This window comes from Zootoca vivipara, chromosome 8 (genome assembly GCF_965207765.1).
Source record: "Zootoca vivipara chromosome 8, rZooViv2.hap1.1, whole genome shotgun sequence".
In the NCBI taxonomy this organism is placed as follows: Eukaryota; Metazoa; Chordata; class Lepidosauria; order Squamata; family Lacertidae; genus Zootoca; species Zootoca vivipara.
In genome coordinates, this window is record NC_142591.1 from 86087257 (window position 1) to 86104833 (window position 17577).

At 47.3% G+C, this 17577-nt stretch overlaps 3 protein-coding genes across 3 annotated transcripts in view; 1 reads left to right on the plus strand and 2 right to left on the minus strand.

The window, feature by feature from the left end:
- The window catches only part of LOC118089980 (CTTNBP2 N-terminal-like protein), a 36002-nt gene extending 31026 nt beyond the window's left edge, over positions 1–4976 (plus strand). Inside the window, exon 5 of the mRNA XM_035125210.3 lies at positions 431–4976. Within this exon, the coding sequence (XP_034981101.3) occupies positions 431–1861 (1431 nt within the window). The 3' untranslated portion in view covers positions 1862–4976. The remainder of the gene's footprint in view (positions 1–430) is intronic.
- STX17 (syntaxin 17) overlaps positions 1–17577 on the minus strand; it is a 257051-nt gene that overhangs the window by 120375 nt on the left and 119099 nt on the right. The gene's annotated exons all lie outside the window — the stretch shown is intronic.
- POFUT4 (protein O-fucosyltransferase 4) lies at positions 7349–14893 on the minus strand. The gene is made up of 3 exons (XM_035124461.3): positions 13428–14893; positions 10840–11465; positions 7349–9879 (listed from the first exon to the last, which is right to left on the minus strand). The coding sequence occupies exons 1-3, from the start codon at positions 14370–14372 to the stop codon at positions 9732–9734; spliced, it is 1719 nt and encodes a 572-aa protein (XP_034980352.3). The 5' UTR covers positions 14373–14893; the 3' UTR covers positions 7349–9731.

Sequence of the window (17577 nt, forward strand, 5' to 3'; positions counted from 1 at the left end):
CACTCTGGACCGGAGACCCAGTGCCTACCGTTTGCATGGAGGGGAGGGGATTGCAGTCGCACAGTGGGAACAGGTTTGTGTGATAGGATGAATGGATCTTTGGCTCCTCCCCTACCCACTGCAAGTAGGAAGTCTCTTACACTGTTAACCTAAGGGAATGTGGCCCTCAGTTTGCAGGAAGTTCCCAGTCCTGACCTACTTATGTACTCAACAATTATGTATGCAGTCCATAATCTTGTATTGATTTGGACATCTGTCAGCCTGGGAGGGCAGAATTTTCACAAGAAAAACCTTTGTTTTTCTTGCACTCGTTCTCCCCTCGTTAACTGACACAACTGACTTTGAGGATCTTTCTGTTTGTGGGGGGGAGTGTTTGAGAAGCCAAACCTGGTCCCCTCCTTCCCCTAAGCGTCTTTCTCTTCCCTTCCAGCTGGAATTTGAGAAGTCCCAGGTGAAGAAGTTTGAAAGGGAGCAGAAGAAGCTCTCGAGTCAGCTGGAGGAGGAGCACGCCCATCACAAGCAGCTCTCCTCCATGCTGGTGCTGGAGTGCAAGAAAGCCGCCGCCAAGGCTGCCGAGGAGGGGCAGAAGCTGGGCGAGCTGAGCGGGAAGCTGGAGAAGGAGAGGAGCAAAGTGAGCCAGCTGGAGGAGGAGCTGGCAGCCAAGAAGAAGAGGGGCTTGCAGATGGAGGCCCAGGTCGAGAAGCAGCTCTCCGAGTTTGACATTGAGCGGGAGCAGCTGAGAGCCAAGCTGAACCGGGAAGAGAACCGCACCAAAGCCCTGAAGGAAGAGGTGGAGCTTCTGAAGCAGACCCTCAAGGAGCTGGAGGCTTCCTGCAAAGCGGAGAACCCTCCACCAAGGGTCTCCAAGGTGTCCATTGCGGCTGTCCCAGAAGACCCAAGTCGGTCTGTCGCTTGCCAGACAGAAAGCCCCTTGAAGGAGAGCCAGGGAAGCACCATCCAACTGGCCCGTGCCCTATCGCCTGTCACTGCCACGGCCCCCCACCCTTACGCGAAGGCAAATGGGCACTGCGAGGCCGATGCGCAAGCGAGTGTGGAGCCAGCCCAGCCCAGCGTGGAGAATCTGGAGAAGAGCAAGCCTGCTGGGTCCACTCCTGAGGGTCCCACCGAAAACAGCAGCTCCCCGGTGAGAACAGAGTCTCTTTCCCCATCCATCCCACCCCTGCCTTCCGGTGGGATCTCCTTATCTCCGAGCAACACTGCCTCTTCCTCGCTGACATCGTCCCCGTGCTCCTCGCCAGTGATGACTAAGCGCTCGCTTGGAGCCTCGGCCAACAGCCCCAGTTATCAGTCTTCTTACCAGGTGGGGATCAACCAGCGCTTCCACGCCGCTCGCCACAAATTCCAGTCCCAAGCTGACCAGGACCACCCGTCGAGTGGTCTCCAAAGCCCCCCGTCCAGGGACCTGTCGCCCACCCTCGTGGACAACTCGGCCGCCAAGCAGCTTGCCCGCAACACCGTCACTCAGGTTCTCTCCAGGTTCACCAGCCAGCAGGGCCCCATCAAGCCCGTCTCGCCTAACAGTTCCCCCTTTGGCACAGACTACCGAACCCTGGCCAGCGCCATGAGCCCCAAAAGCGAGTCTAGCCCAGGCAAAGTCTCCAGCCCGCTCAGCCCACTGTCGCCTGGCATTAAATCGCCAACCATACCCAGAGCAGAAAGAGGGAACCCTCCGCCGATTCCTCCAAAGAAACCCGGGCTGGCTCCTTCTCCAGCCACCCACACTCCGCCGGCGAAGACCTCCTCTCTGGGTTCCCCTGCGGACTTGGCAAGCAGCTGCTCAATCAATGCCGTGGTGGCCAACGGGAAAGAAATGGAGATCTTGCTGCCAGCCAACAGCTAGTCTCCCGAAAGTGCTGCATTCCGAGCGTTTGCGATTCCTAGAGCTGAAACACTGTCTTAGCCACTCCATGTTATTTATTATTTGGGTAGCAACAAAAATCTGTTTGTATAACACACTTAGTGTACTTTTTCTTTTGTTTTATAGCGTGTAGAAAAATAGCACGACTTGTGTATAGACCTTTCTTAAAACACTAGAGCCTCAAGGTCTCTCATAGCAGCAGGCACATCAAACAAAGAAAAAGAGACAGAGATGCGGTGAATTCCTGATGCTTGGCGCTGACCAGCAGACTATGACGCCGAAACACTCATTTTTAAATTATGCAGAAAAGGAAAGAAAAAAAACACACTCCATGCAAACTTCCATTCCAGACAGACATTTTCTAAGAAGTGCCTGAGCTTAAGCCTGCAGATATGAATGTGATTCTCTGCAAATCCCAGAAGGGATCGTCCAACTGCAGAAAGCAGTTTCCTCTCTGAATCATGAATGTTGTTCTTAATCCTTCCCAGTTCTCAGTACACTACATACAGAAGGGGAATGTTCCAAAGGTGACCGCTAGAGTCGGTCAGTCAATGTAGCTGCTGTGTCTGGAGCACTTTGGCCCCTGTTGCTGAGCTTTAGGCAACCCAGGCCTTTCTGATGACGTAACCTTTCTTTAAAAACACTTTGGGAGCTTTAAACAATCAGGGTGCCACTTTGTTTGGGTGTTATTTTTCCCAGTCAAGTATCCATTCCTTGCATTTTTCTCTCTTACGCAGAGATAAAATAGGCGAGATTAAATCTTGAAAGCTAGCTTTTAATATTCTTCACATAGTCTACTGCTGTGTGTGTGTGTGTGTGTGTGTAGAACTTCTGAGAGCTTATCTTGTTATTTGATAAAGATCTTTAACGTTACTTGAAATGAGAAACGGTTAGTCAATTCTATACAGGTTTTTGCATTGGAAGGATAGGGATCCATACTAGAAGATCCAAAGCAATAACTTAAAACGTGCTCATGGCGCACTAATCCTGTATGTCGAGCTGACATCGGTCTTGCTGCCTAAGGGGCGCTTGCTGAGAGAAGGCAGCCCAGCCGCCCTGGCAGCGCTGTGGAAACCAAATCATTATTATTATGTTTCACGTAGAGATGCATATATATGTGGGGAAAGAGAGGAGTCTTCGGGTTGTGCACACAACTCATTTAATCTTGGTTTGATGATGTTGAAATTCTTCATATCTCAAAAAACAAAACAAAAACGAGGAACTACACTTACGGGGTGAAATCCAGCACCGCTTGCACACTGGGATCTGACCTTTCTCTCTTTCCTGTGCATCCCCAGAATTTCTCCCCAAGGGCTGCAAACCCTCCAGGTTTTGAGAGTGCATGGAGGGCACTGGGGCGGGGCGGGGGGAAGAGTGAAGTGTGTCCCACTTACACAGCGACACGGCGTTGGATTCAACCCACAAGGAAGCTGTTCTTAAGCTTTATATCCCCTACATCTGAGAACTTTTCCCCTAGGAAAGATGGTTAGTGACATGGGGCAGATACAGGACTGAAGAAGTCTTTGTTCTAATGAAGAAGCTACCTGTGCTGTACGGGTCTTGCACCTCTGACCCTCGCAAGCCATGTGTCTGGCTCCTGTCTGAAATGGTGCCAGGCTGCTAGGCCCTAAGATATTGCAGGAGTGTGTGGTCAAGTTTCAGAATACATTGACCTTAACACATTTCACCATTCCCCCCAGAATCAATCTACACAAATAAACATTTCTAAAATGTAATATAATGTTGCTATTTTTACATGAGGACCAGCAGGTGATCATCTTTGTCATATGGCGAGACGAGAGTGGCCCTCCTCTTCCTGCTCCTTACAGCCTCCACCTTGGACACGCTCCCCACCTGACCGGGGGAGCTTTGCAGGTGCAGATCCTGCCCCATTTGTACCTGCAAAATCTGTCGGCAGGAAGAGAAAAGCACTTTCCAAAGGGGCATGTCTTGTGTGTTTCGAGGGGAGAGATGGTTACTGTTTTGTTTCATAGCCATCTTGCACATAAATGTTCACTCTCCAAACTTTGGGGCGAGAGAAACAGCATGGGGTATGCGGAGTACCTGCAGTTCTGTCCCTGTCCAACCCCGTGTCTAGCCCCCACGGGCATGCGGCCCTCCGTCGGTTTCCTCTGAGGGAATGTGGCCCTTGGAGGGGGGAGAAGGTTGTCCTATTCCTTCACTGGACCAAAGCTCTTGAATACTTGTGTGTGTGTTTTTTAAAAAAAATATTGGTGCTGCTTCAAAATGCCACACTCTGGTCTTGCAAGTTGGTCTATTGCTAGGTTGGAAGCATTTTAGCCAATTGACTGTTATTTCTGAGGGCAGGCTCTCAGGCATATGAGGACATAGGAGGTCCTGCCACATGATCATATCCCTCTTAAATTTTGATCCGTGTGCCGCAATTCCCATTTTTCTGGCCAGTTGTAATTGCTGGTTGCTGATGGGCAGATAGGACACAACTCTGATGAGCACACAGAACAGCTCACTTGTGCTGCCCGGGTGTCTGGATGTGGGCTGTGGAGCTGAAAATGGGGTGAATGGTTTCTTTCCAGTGTCTCTTCTAATCCTAAACAGGAGGGTTTTGTAGCAGCCCTTTAAATATTTCCTTGTGTTTACACTAACTTGTATCCTTTCTTTACGATATGATAGAGATTTATATACAATAATTTTATTAGGAAATGCACTGAGTACTGTATTCAACAATGGATTATAGGAAGGGAGAATGCAAGAGGAAATATGTATTTTTGCTAGTAGCCTATCTTCTGAGATTAAACAAAGCACAACTATTAAAATGGTTCCAGCTAATCCAGTGAGACTTCTAGGGTTAGTATTTTAAGTTCTCTATAGACTTGTGTGTATAGGAATATAATGTTTAATCTTCTCTGAATCGTGTATAGCTAGAGAGGTTTGTCACTGGCTAATGGGAATTTAATGAAGTTCAGACTGCATAATCTAGTATTAATTGTCATTAACATCTGTATATTTGTAAAGTCAAATGTCTGAAGCAGAAGTCTTTTTACCATTTTTATAGCTGGCAGCATTAAACCTTAAATGTTCATACTATCAATAAAGGTTTTTATTTTTATGATGTGAATATTGTTCAGTAACGTCTTTTCAAAGTACGCCGTGCAGCTTGTATCCTTGGATATTTTCTGGTGTACATTCACGAAGCATTGACTTTTGCTCTTAGGTTTGGAGCAGTTCAGCCTTTATTCAGTTTTTAAGCAGATTGTGCCAGTAGCACACCAAGCATTGCAGAACACGATGGCGTGGCTCTCCAGCCACTTTTGAATTCGCAGCCCTTCATTTTTAAAGCACCTCCTGATTACCTTGCATCATGGCCACAATGGACCAGCACCCTTCCTAGATCGGAGAAACGCTTATTCACTGGGGGTGGGGGTGGTTCATCTTTTAAACCATTTCTATCTGCTACTTTGGTTTATCTGCAGGAACAACCAACGACACCAGAATCTATGCACAACTGTAGAGGTCATCAGATGAAGCGTAATATAGAAAGTTAAAAAATACCAATAAGAGTGGTGCATGAGCACCAGTTCTGCAGATCACACTTCTGCAGGTAACCAGATTCTCCCTCTCTTTCTGGGAGAGGAGGTAGACTCTCCTGCATAAGGCAAAGTCCTCTCTCTAGGCAGGAATTCTGAAAACATCATTTACACCATCAAAACCCTGTTAAGTTCCACCTGCCACTTTTTCTAACATGCTGTGCTCAAATTGATGAAGGCATTAATCTGCATGGTGGCAATCTGCTTAACCCTGTCCATTTCTCTGGCAATGACTCCTGAGAGCCTCAGAGCAGCTCTGCAAACCTGCTTTCCATTTATGGGAAGAGAGCATCTTTAGCAGCTGAATGCATATATTGGTGCTTTTTTGCATTGGTAAGGAGGGGGCCAAGCCGTGTCCAAAGCTGTTTTTCCTTACACTGAAATGTATGGCTCCTCTGTCCTCATGAGCCAGAGTTGGGGGTGATTTGAACCGATTTTTTTTTTACATATATGTTGAATGATGGGAGAAGTTAAGGTTGTATAAAGCCACCTTACTCAGAGTAAATGCATTAAAATTAATGGCCATGACTAATTTAGGTTCAGTGGGTCTGCTCTGGGAAAAAGTTAGCCGACTACTAATTCAGTGTATCTGAAGAAGTGTGCATGCACACGAAAGCTCATACCAAAATAAAAACTTAGTTGGTCTTTTAAGGTGCTGCTGGAAGGAATTTTTTTATTTTGTTTAGACTATGTCAGACCAACACGGCTACCTACCTGTAACTACAACCCATCGATTTCCAATGAGGAAATTCCAAGCTTCACACTTTCTTAGACCTCTTGCATTTGTGTTTTAATGGTGTGATGTGAGCGTCAGGTGGAGACCTGGGCTCAGATTCCTGCATGGCCTTGAGACTAGTCACAAAGTCTCAAAACCAAGTGTGGTTTCCTTATTCCTTCCTCTTGCAATTACTCTTTATTGGCTGATTGGGAGTCTTGATTTGTGCAACAAATCTCTGGCTCTATAATTTCCCATTGGAAGAGTGCGCAAAAATAACTCGCTTGTGCCACCTGGTGTTAGAAGTTAGAAACCTGTGCCAACTGTGGTAGATAGCATATCCTTGCACATTCTAAAACGAAGGGATACTAAGACTCTTGCATTTAACATTCTCCATCTAGATTATCTGTGTTTTTCTTACATTAGTAGAATTTCCACCTAGGTAGATCCTCCTTTTCCCTGAAGAGTCACTTGTGTGGGGGCTCACTGCACATTCCTTTCTTGTTGGCAGTGATTTTAGGGGGGAACAAGGCCAAAGGGAACATGGAAGGCTGTTTATTCCATGCATTTATTTACTTATTTTTAAAAATCAATGTAAGGAACTCCACTTCTCCCAAGAAACAATACCAATGGTGTTCACGCTTGTGCCAAAACCAGCTTTGACCTGAATTGAGAACTTGAGAGCCAAATCCAACTTGTGCTTCAGCCCTGGTGTGTACATTCAGACTGCCTTCCACCCTTCTTGCAGGGATATGGTTCTACAAGGGTGATGTCAACACCTGGAGGAGCATCCCGCTTCCTACCTCCCACTTCCTACCTGCCTTTTGGGCAGTGGTTGTTGTGCATCCTGGAAATGCTAGGACACACTGGGTCTCGCCAGGAGCAGCTATGGTGCAGCCATTCCAAAAAGGAAACTTAACAGTGCCCACGTGCAGCCAATGCCATACACTCTTGCTTGCTCTCGAGTGCTATGCGAGCTCAGCTGAACTAACCCCCCTGCTCTACAGACACGTACGTGAGAACTGAATAAACCCACCTTTTTCTTCTCATATGCAGCAATTTAATGTGACACTGTATTCCAAGTAGTTTCTTGGCTTTTTAGCCCTCCTCTGCAACTGTGTTTTATTTTTCTCCTTTCACCTTTCTTGCTATTAGCCATATCCATCATTTGTTATTGTATTCTGTATGTGTTTGTCAATAAACTTTATTTTTTTAAAAAAAAAAACTGACAGAAATCAGCACAAATTGTCCATTGTTCCTAACTCCAATTCCTTTCCCGCATCAAGTTACCTGTCATTGTTTAGTCGTGTCCGACTCTTCGTGACCCCATAGACCATAGCACACCAGGCACTCCTGTCTTCCACTGCCTCCCGCAGTTTGGTCAAACTCATGTTCGTAGCTTCGAGAACACTGTCCAACCATCTCGTCCTCTGTCGTCCCCTTCTCCTAGTGCCCTCCATCTTTCCCAACACCAGGGTCTTTTCCAGGGAGTCTTCTCTTCTCATGAGGTGGCCAAAGTATTGGAGCCTCAGCTTCACGATCTGTCCTTCCAGTGAGCACTCAGGGCTGATTTCCTTCAGAATGGATAGGTTTGATCTTCTTGCAGTCCATGGGACTCTCAAGAGTCTCCTCCAGCACCATAATTCAAAAGCACCAATTCTTCGGCAATCAGCGTTCTTTATGGTCCAGCTCTCACTTCCATACATCGCTACTGGGAAAACCATAGCTTTAACTATACGGACCTTTGTGTAGGCAAGGTGATGTCTCTGCTTTTTAAGATGCTGTCTAGGTTTGTCATTGCTTTTATCCCAAGAAGCAGGCGCCTTTTAATTTCATGACTGCTGTCACAATATGCAGTGATCATGTCATTATCAGCCTAATAAACCCATCATGTCATGGACACAGAGGAATGATGGAACTAGCTGGGGAACCCCAAGGAAAGAAGGCTCACAGCCCAGGGATTGGTGGTGGGGTGACAATGAGTGGTCAAAGGGAGGGGAGAGAAAGGAATGGAAGGAGAAGGTATCAAAAACTGAAGCGGTAATGAGGCTTAGTGAGCAGGAAGAGTCTGTGGCAGAGAGAAGTCCAGCATCAGAGGCAGAAGAGGACGGAGGTCAAGGAGGAGAGAGGAGTCTGGCCGGTGAAGAGGCACAGGTGTCTCCCCCTCCTGCTGCAACAAACTCCTTTCCCGCCGGTCTCCCAGAACCAGGAGGCATGAAAAGGACAAAGAAACTGGCTTCACGCAGGCAGTCTGACTGCTTGGGGGGAGGGGGACCTGAAAAGGAGGGGACTAGGGCAGCTCAGCGTTCAAAACTCCCATTGTTCTAGGCACATTTTGCAACTGGGAATTTCATTAGTGCAAGCAATTTCTGAGCTCTGGGCGCAGTACTGCACCTAAGATTTCAGATCAAAACTGCCACTGCTGGCGCCGAGGGCATGGGAGGAGAAATTCCTGCCCGCCCAACTTCCAAGAAATCATTGCAGTGTCAGGCAAGCTGATAGGTTCTGCTTCTCAGCTGGCCTTACAGAAAAGCAGCATTTTGAGGGACCCTCATACGACAATTAAGGGGGTGGGCGGGAGAAGCATTGCTTTGTTTTTTGCCGTCTTCAGATGAGGACTAGACAATGTGAAAAACGAACGTAAGATGTTAGCTGCAATTCATTCATTTTCATCTTTGCAGTCTTGTTATAAAAATAGCGTGCCTAGACATTCTGTTGTGGCGCCCATAACCTAGGTTTAGGGTGCCATTTAGCTCCTAGCTTTTATATCTCAGTTTCTAACACTGAGGCAGCTGTGAGGAGGCGGGGACTTTCAGTTTCAGCAACTGATCCATGGGGCAAGATCTACCGGAGATGGGTTGCTTTGCTCACTAGGCCTGATACTCCTAAGCAAATCCTGCTTTTGCCAATAAAGAGTTAACTCCAGCTTGCTCAGTGTGATTTACTGCTGGCTCGCACCCGTCACATCACTGGGGAACAGTGAGCAACTGTGTAGTCTCTACAAATTGAGGAAGTGCACAAAATAAGGTGCACAGTTCATAACACATTTCAGCCCATATAGAAGTGGTTATTTGTATACTGCATAGCTAAGCTTATGTAAACTCTTGTTCTGTTATCTTTCATATCAAATGAAATATATCAAAAATAGTAAAGAAACCAATGTATGTTGAAGAATACTTATGAATAGAAGGAATCCCTGAAGTGCAACCATTCAGGACTTTTAGAGTAAGCCCAACAGTCCGTGTTAAGGAATTTGGCACACACACACCAAAAAGTACTTTCTGAGAGACGCTGAAGCAGCAGAAATGCTGACTACTGTTTTTTGCCCCACAGATCAGGGAGGCTCCCAACTCTTGGAGCAGTGGCAAATGAACCAATACCAAAAGCTGGTTCAAAAGTGGCCTTTTCTTGGAAGCAAGAATTTTTTTTAAAAAAAGTAATCTCCAAAATGAGAAGACCATATATAAAAGATGATTTTCAAGTTGTCCTGGAACAGCAATTTTGGTGATGGTAACTCTGTGGGTCCTGTTTGTATCTTGTAGCCCTGAAGAAGCTTGAATAACAAGTCTGGTTAGTTTTGCTGCGTTCTCTTCCTGAAGATTTGGTGCATGTAGTCCCAGAATCTCCCCTGATGCGACTCGTTGTGGTGAATCATGGCTGTGAGGGCTTCAGCCTGATCGAGGCTCTGCCAGTAATCCTGCAGCCACATTTCCTTCCAGCTAAAAAGAAAATAAAGAAAATGAGTGCCGAGCATCAGAGAAATCGTGTGTAATCTGAAACCCACTGGAAAAACCCACTGGTATCTGAAGAAGTGCGCATCCACACGAAAGCTCATACCTATGACAAATTTAGTTGGTCTCTAAGGTGCTACTGGAAGGATTTTTTTTTATTTTTTGTTTTGACCAATGAAAAAAGCCTGCAAATGCCCTTTTAATGAGGTTTTAGTGACATCTTTAGGACGTTTCTAAGTCACTTCTGGGTTCTAACACATTCTCTTGCACAACTTTCTGTGTTGACCAGCAGGTAAAGGTTTTTCCCACCTGCCTTACCCAATCCTCCCTTCATAAGGGAGCTGTTTCAGAGGGAGACTTGAGGGGAGAAAAGGTTCATTTGCCATCAAGGGGTGGTTGGTTTCACCTGTACTGCCCCCACCTCCAGCCCGAGGAACCTTCAGAAGTGAGTTGCTGCGTTATGTGGACGTATATTTTAACGAGCTGAATAGAGTGGAAGATTATGAGTCATGTGGGTGTGGAGAATGTGTGTGTGCTTAGTTCATTTTTTGGCTGCTATTTTAAAGTGGTTTATTTTGCTTTATAGGTTATAAATGCTTTATAGGTTATGACTTTTGCTTTAATTGTGACGTTTAGCTTATTTTTTAGCTGTCGCTTTGTTCCCAGTGTTTGATAGGTTGCAGTTTCACTGATGATTTCTTAATTACTCTGTATGGTTTATTACGCTGTATTTGTGATGTTGTTTTATGCTCTATCATGTTCTTGTTATTTATTGTTTGCAAGCTGCTTTAGGGTTCATTTGAACGAAACACGCAGCGCAGAAATGTAATCAATCCATCAACCTCCTGCTGGTGCAAAACACCAGCAGAACAAGTGACTTCAACTTAGCACGGCACAACCCTCAGCTTTCTTAAGAACAGTTGCATATTCCACGACAATGGCTAGTACCTGTCTCCATCAGGAATGTCTTCAATATTTCCATACCCGGGAGCTGGTGGCGGGCACCCCATGTGTGAGAACTGGGCGATTTCAGGCTCAGGGGCCGGCACTTTCCCACGAGACTTCCTATGCTCCTCCTCCGCCTTCATTCTGGCGTTTACCTTGTCGCAGACGTAGCACTCGAACCCGTTCAAATAATTAGGCCGGGTCATATCGTTCACTCCCCATTCCCGCCTCTCCATGCTCTCCACCAAGAACCGGTTCGTAATGCCACCGGGACTCTTGTACTTCAGGTATTCCAAATATTTCTCTGGATTCCTGTCCAGATAATCAATGTATTCTGCTAGCTCTTTGGGGCTCCCAAAGTCATCAATGAGGATGATGGAATGATTGTCCGGCATCCAGTCACGTACCGATGGGGAGCCTCGATATATAGGAACTGCTCCGACGTGCATTGGCCGCCAAAGCTTTTCCGTCATGTAGTCGCGGCAGATGGCATTCTCCATCGCCAGGTGGAACTTGTACTTGGCTATTAGAGCCATGAATTCAGAGTCCTCTGTGGTGGCTGTAGAAGTGTCCTTCAGCCTCGTGCTGGGAAGCTCTCGGTTGTTCAGGCATGCACCGTAAGAGTCCACCTGCAACGGAAATAAATCATCATGAAAAAGAAAAAGCTGGGTTTTGGCCCCACCTCCTCACTCCAATCCAAATATGTTTCCAAGGGCTAAACACACATCAAAAGTGCATCTCTCCCCACCTCCCATCATCCCAAAAAAGAGAGAGAACATGGGCACTGTAGTTTGTTAAGGGTTCAAAGAATTGTAGAATCATAGAGCTGAAAAGGATTCAAAGGGCCATCTAGTCCAAGCCCCTGCAAAGCAAGAATTACAACTAAGTAATCCCTGATGGTACTGCTCCAGCGGGAAGGTAAACGGCATTTCCGTGTGCTGCTCTGGTTCACCACATGACCTGGAAGCTGTACACCGGATCCCTCGGCCAATAACGCGAGATGAGCGCCTCAACCCAAGTTGGTCACGACTGGACCTAATAGTCAGGGGTCCCTTTACCTAAGGTGCTACCGGAAGGAATTTTTAAATTTTGTTTCGACTATGGCAGACCAACACGGCTACCTACCTGTAACTTTTGTTACTCAGTTCCTGAATCCAGGCCACAGGTCACATTCTCACACCCTATTCATATCTTAAATGTGCCCTTAAGACAGGATTTGTGAAAGAGACAATGGGGAGATTTCCCATTTCCTTCGACCTTGCAGAGAAATCATAGAATCATAAGAGTTGGAAGAGACCACAAAGGCCATCCAGTCCAACCCCCTGCCAAGCAGGAAACACCATCAAAGCATTCCTGACAGATGTCTGCCTCTGTTTAAAGACCTCCAAAGAAGGAGACTCCACCACACTCCTTGGCAGCAAATTCCACTGTCGAACAGCTCTTACTGTCAGGAAGTTCTTCCTAATGTTTAGGTGGAATCTACTTTATTGTAGCTTGAATCCATTGCTCCGTGTCCGCTTCTCTGGAGCAGCAGAAAATAACCTTTCACCCTCCTCTATATGACATCCTTTTATATATTTGAACATGGCTATCATATCACCCCTTAACCTTCTCTTCTCTTCTCCAGGCTAAACATACCCAGCTCCCTAAGCCGTTCCTCATAAGGCATTGTTTCCAGGCCTTTGACCATTTTGGTTGCCCTCTTCTGGACACGTTCCAGCTCGTCAGTATCCTTCTTGAACTGTGGTGCCCAGAACTGGACACAGTATTCCAGGTGAGGTCTGACCAGAGTGGAATACATTTGTACTATTACTTCCCTTGATCTAGATGCTATACAGTGGTGCCTCGCAAGACGAATTTAATTCATTCCGTGAGTCAATTCGTTTTGCGAAAAAATCGTCTTGCCAATCGTGGTTTCACATAGGAATGCACTGATATTTCTTTTTTTTGCCCATAGAAACACATTAATTAAATTTCAATGCATTCCTATGGGAAACCACGATTCGCAAGGCGAATTTTTCACAAAACGAATTCGTCTTGCAAGTCACCATCAGATCGCAAGATGCATTCGTCTTGCGAAAAAATCGTCTTGCAGTACCACTGTACTCCTATTGATGCAGCCCAGAATTGCATTGGCTTTTTGAGCTGCTGCATCACACTGTTGACTCATGTCAAGTTTGTGGTCTACCAAGACTCCTAGATCCTTTTCACATGTACTGCTCTCAAGCCAGGTGTCTCCCATCCTGTATTTGTGCCTTTCATTATTTTTTTGAGGTCATTTTGGGAGAGAGACTTTTCTGTGGGTTTCAGACATGTGCTTTACATATTTGTATGTACAGGTAGGTAGCCGTGTTGGTCTGAGTCGAAGCAAAATACAGTAAAAAAATTCCTTCAGTAGCACCTTAAAGACCAACTAAGTTTTTATTTTGGTATGAGCTTTCGTGTGCATAAAAACTTAGTTGGTCTTTAAGGTGCTACTGAAGGAATTTTTTTATATTTGTATGTGTTAGCTTGGTACATTTATGAACATCTATTACATATATATGTAAAACCTTAAGGTTCTTCTGACAAGAGGAAGCGATGATAAATACCTGGAGGTGCTTGGCGAGCTCCCGGACGTACCTGTCCCGGTCGGAGGGGACGTCGCAGTGGGACTGGATGTAGAGGACGGCGGCCAGGCCTTCCCTCCGCCGGGCGCGCTCCTTCTCGGCCAGGCCGAGCGCCGGCGGCCTGCGCAGGTAGGCGAGGTCGGGCAGCCACTGCAGGCTGAGCGGGTAGCCGGACTCTCGGCGGAAGGTGGCGGTGTAGTTGAAGAGCCGGGCGCCGGCGCCGTGCGAGAGCAGGTAGTTGTTCATGGGCGACTCCTCGTGGAGCAGCGCCCAGGCCTGGTGCGCCGGGCGAGGCAGCGGCGCCTCGTAGGCGCGGAAGTCCGTCCCGTAGAAGAGCAGCGCCCGCGTCCGGCGGCGGAGCCTCGTCCGGCGGTCCTTGGTGGCCAGGCACGAGCCGCCGCCGCACTCCAGCCGCGCCGTGGAGCCCGGGAAGTGCGGGAACAGGCCGCCGCTCCACCACAAGAGGATGGGCAGCTCCCGGTTGGGCCGCGGGTCCGAGTTGCCCGGGCCGCGGAAGGACGGCGACGCCCAGGCCGCCACCGACGCCACCACCAAGCCCCCCGCCGCCGCCTCGTGAGGGGAGAGCTCCGCCGGGCAGGCCTCCGAGGCCTCGGACTCCCAGCCGGCAGCAGGCCGCGGAGGCCACAGCCCCGAGGCGCAGCCCACGCCGCCTCCTTCGGCCCGCGCTGAGGCGAAGAGCGCCAGGAAGGAAAGGGCCGCCGCCATGAGGGGCCGCCTCAGGAAAGCCATGGCCTCCCCGCCGCGCGAAGGCCGCTCCTCCGGCCTGCTCCCTGCGAGGAGGCCCGAGGGTGCCGGAGGGTCCCCTCGGCCCCGCGCTCTGCTCTGCTCCGCCCGCCCCTGGGCGGTGGCGGGGCGGCCTCCTGTCCGGCCCCCGGTTCCGTGGCTAAACACCCCGCAGCCGGCCATTCGCTTCCCCAGCGCCAGTGCCGGATTTACGTACAGTACAGTATAAGCTAAACAGGCTCTAGCTTAGGCCCCCTGTCCTGGGGACCCCCCAAAAAAATTAATGGGTGGGGAAAAACTGGATGTACATTTCCAAAATGTAAGATAAAAAAGAAATAAAATAAAACCTACGTACAGCAACAGTGTGTTGTGTTGGGTAATCGTTATGTGCAAATGGCTTGAGATACCTATGAGGTCCATAAATAACCATATTTATAGCATATATTCAACACAAAAAACAGCAACAGTTGTTGACAAAGGACAGCTGGACATATAAAGGGCCCCATTACCTTCAGAAGCTTAGGGCCTCATCAAACCGAAATCCGGCCCTGCTCCCTGCCGCCTCTCTGGGTCTGGTGCAACTAAAACAGACGAATAAATTTTATTTTTTAAATCAAATTTGTCCTTTGCCCTAAGATCTCAGGGCGGTTCACTGGATAAAAATATGAAGGTAGGAGCACAAATGAAAATAGTTAAGACAAGATCAATACAAAACAAAAACACAACCTTCATAATCACATTTAAAAGGACGTGGAATATTAACCAGGGCAAGGCTTAGTTGAAGGGGAATGGGGTTTTTTGGGTTAAAAATATGTCATGAAGGTGCCAGAAGAGCCTCCCTGGGGAGAGCATCCCACAAACAAGGGGCCACCACACCAAAGGCCCTTCAGCCTCTGGACCTCTCGTGGGCACACAAAGAAGAGCCTCAGATGAGGGTCGCAGGGTCTGAGTCGGTTCTTATGGGGAAAAGCAGTCCTTGAGGATATGTGGTCCTGGCTGCAGTCTCCCAACCGCTGTACCATAGTAGTTCTCGCTACATGATCTGGTTTCCTTCAGAATGTACTTAAAGATTGCTTCCACCTGACTGCAATGCCTCCCATCTATTCTCACTATCTGGGTTTCAATTTACCATCAACAAAGGTCCCGTATGGTTAAAGCTATGGTTTTCCCAGTAGTGATGTATGGAAGTGAGAGCTGGACCATAAAGAAGGCTGATCGCCAAAGAATTGATGCTTTTGAATTATGGTGCTGGAGGAGACTCTTGAGAGTCCCATGGACTGCAAGAAGATCAAACCTCTCCATTCTGAAGGAAATCAGCCCTGAGTGCTCACTGGAAGGACAGATCCTTAAGCTGAGGCTCCAATACTTTGGCTGGAAAAGACCCTAATGTTGGGAAAGATGGAGGACACAAGGAGAAGGGGACCACAGAGGACGAGATGGGACAGCCACCAACATGAGTCTGACCAAACTGTGGGAGGCAGTGGAAGACAGGAGTGCCTGGTGTGCTCTGGTCCATGGGGCACGAAGAGTCGGACATGACTAAACAACAACAACATAAGGTTAAAAACTTGCAATCTTAAATGGGAAAGGAAAACATGAAAATTCTTACTACTTACAAACTCTTTGCCAAGTGCTGCAGGGAGGGAAATGTCATGGTTTGTGTGTTATTTAATTTAGTTAATTTACTGAGCAGAACTCCTTACTAAAAAAACAAAAAACAACCCTCAAGATGACAAATCAGCATCACACAAAGCTCTCCAATTTGCAGGCACAGCTGCTCTGGGTTTAATGAAACACCACTGTCCCCTGGCGTTTTAGCTTCATGTTCAGTAGGTGCATACACATGCTGGAACCAGGGTATTCTATAAATAGTCAAGATTTTAGGAAATCTGTGCTAAAAAAAACAACTCCCTGCATGTTGAAAAACTCAGTTTCAAAGAAGTGTCTACTAATATTTTTACTGTTACGCCTTCTCTTGAAATAGAAAATCACTATAAGGGTGAACTTCAAATTCAGGCACAGGCAGGCTTGTTTCTGCCAGAGCAGCAGGTGATGTGTGTTCTTCAAGTTGCCTTCCCCATTATTTCCCTAAAGTTTTAACTCTGTGCCCCATTATCCACCTACGTTAAACACATGGAAACTAGGGTGAAGACACACACACACACACACACACACACACACACACACAGCGCCTCTATGCAATCTGTATATACCTTCAGTTTGTGGTGGATCTCAGGTGAGGGCAGTGGTTGCAATCCTAGTTTTCCTCCATACATTCTGCACCACTGACAAACGGAGTGTGTCTTGTTAATGTCAGCAACAGTTGATAGCCACTGACCCTGTCACCTGCAGTAAGTAAGAATGCCTTTGAATTTCAGCATGTGGGGGAAAAGGGGACAGGAGCTATTGCTCTCATTTCTGCTTTTGGGGATTCCCCAAAGGTATCTGGTTGGTTGTTGTAGGAAGAGGCTGCTGAACTATACGCACCATTTGTCTGATCCAACAGGGCTCTTATGCTCTCCAGGAAACTAGGTCAGTTAGAGCTCTATCCCTCATTCTCCATTCTGGGCCACAAATATGCCATCAATGACCTACTGGTAACATCACTGTGTGGGAACATGTGGGCTAGTATATTTGTGCTGCTGTTTGTGCATGGAACAGCTTAGGAACATTCTCCAGCTCTTGCCAGTGAGCTAAAATTCAAGTCATCCTAAGGCAACTGGGCCAAAGCAAACAAGATGGATTTTAACAAGGAGAAATGTAAAGTACTACACTTGGGCAAAAAAATTGAAAGGCACAAATTACAGGATGGGGGACACCTGGCTTGAGAGCAGTACATGTGAAAAGGATCTAGGAGTCTTGGTAGACCACAAACTTTACATGAGTCAACAGTGTGATGCAGCAGCTCAAAAAGCCAATGCAATTCTGGGCTGCATCAATAGTATAGCGTCTAGATCAAGGGAAGTAATAGTACCACTGTATTCTGCTCTGGTCAGACCTCACCTGGTGTACTGTATCCAGTTCTCGGCACCACAGTTCAAGAAGGATACTGATAAGCTGGAACGTGTCCAGAAGAGGGCAACCAAAATGGTCAAAGGCCTGGAAACGATGCCTTATGAGGAACGGCTTAGGGAGCTGGGTATGTTTAGCCTGGAGAAGAGAAGATTAAGGGGTGATATGATAACCATGTTCAAATATATAAAAGGATGTCATATAGAGGAGGGAGAAAGGTTGTTTTCTGCTGCTCCAGAGAAGCGGACAAGGAGCAATGGATTCAAACTACAAGAAAGAAGATTCCACCTAAACATTAGGAAGAACTTCCTGACATTAGTAAGAGCTGTTCGGCAGTGGAATTTGCTACCAAGGAGTGTGGTGGAGTCTCCTTCTT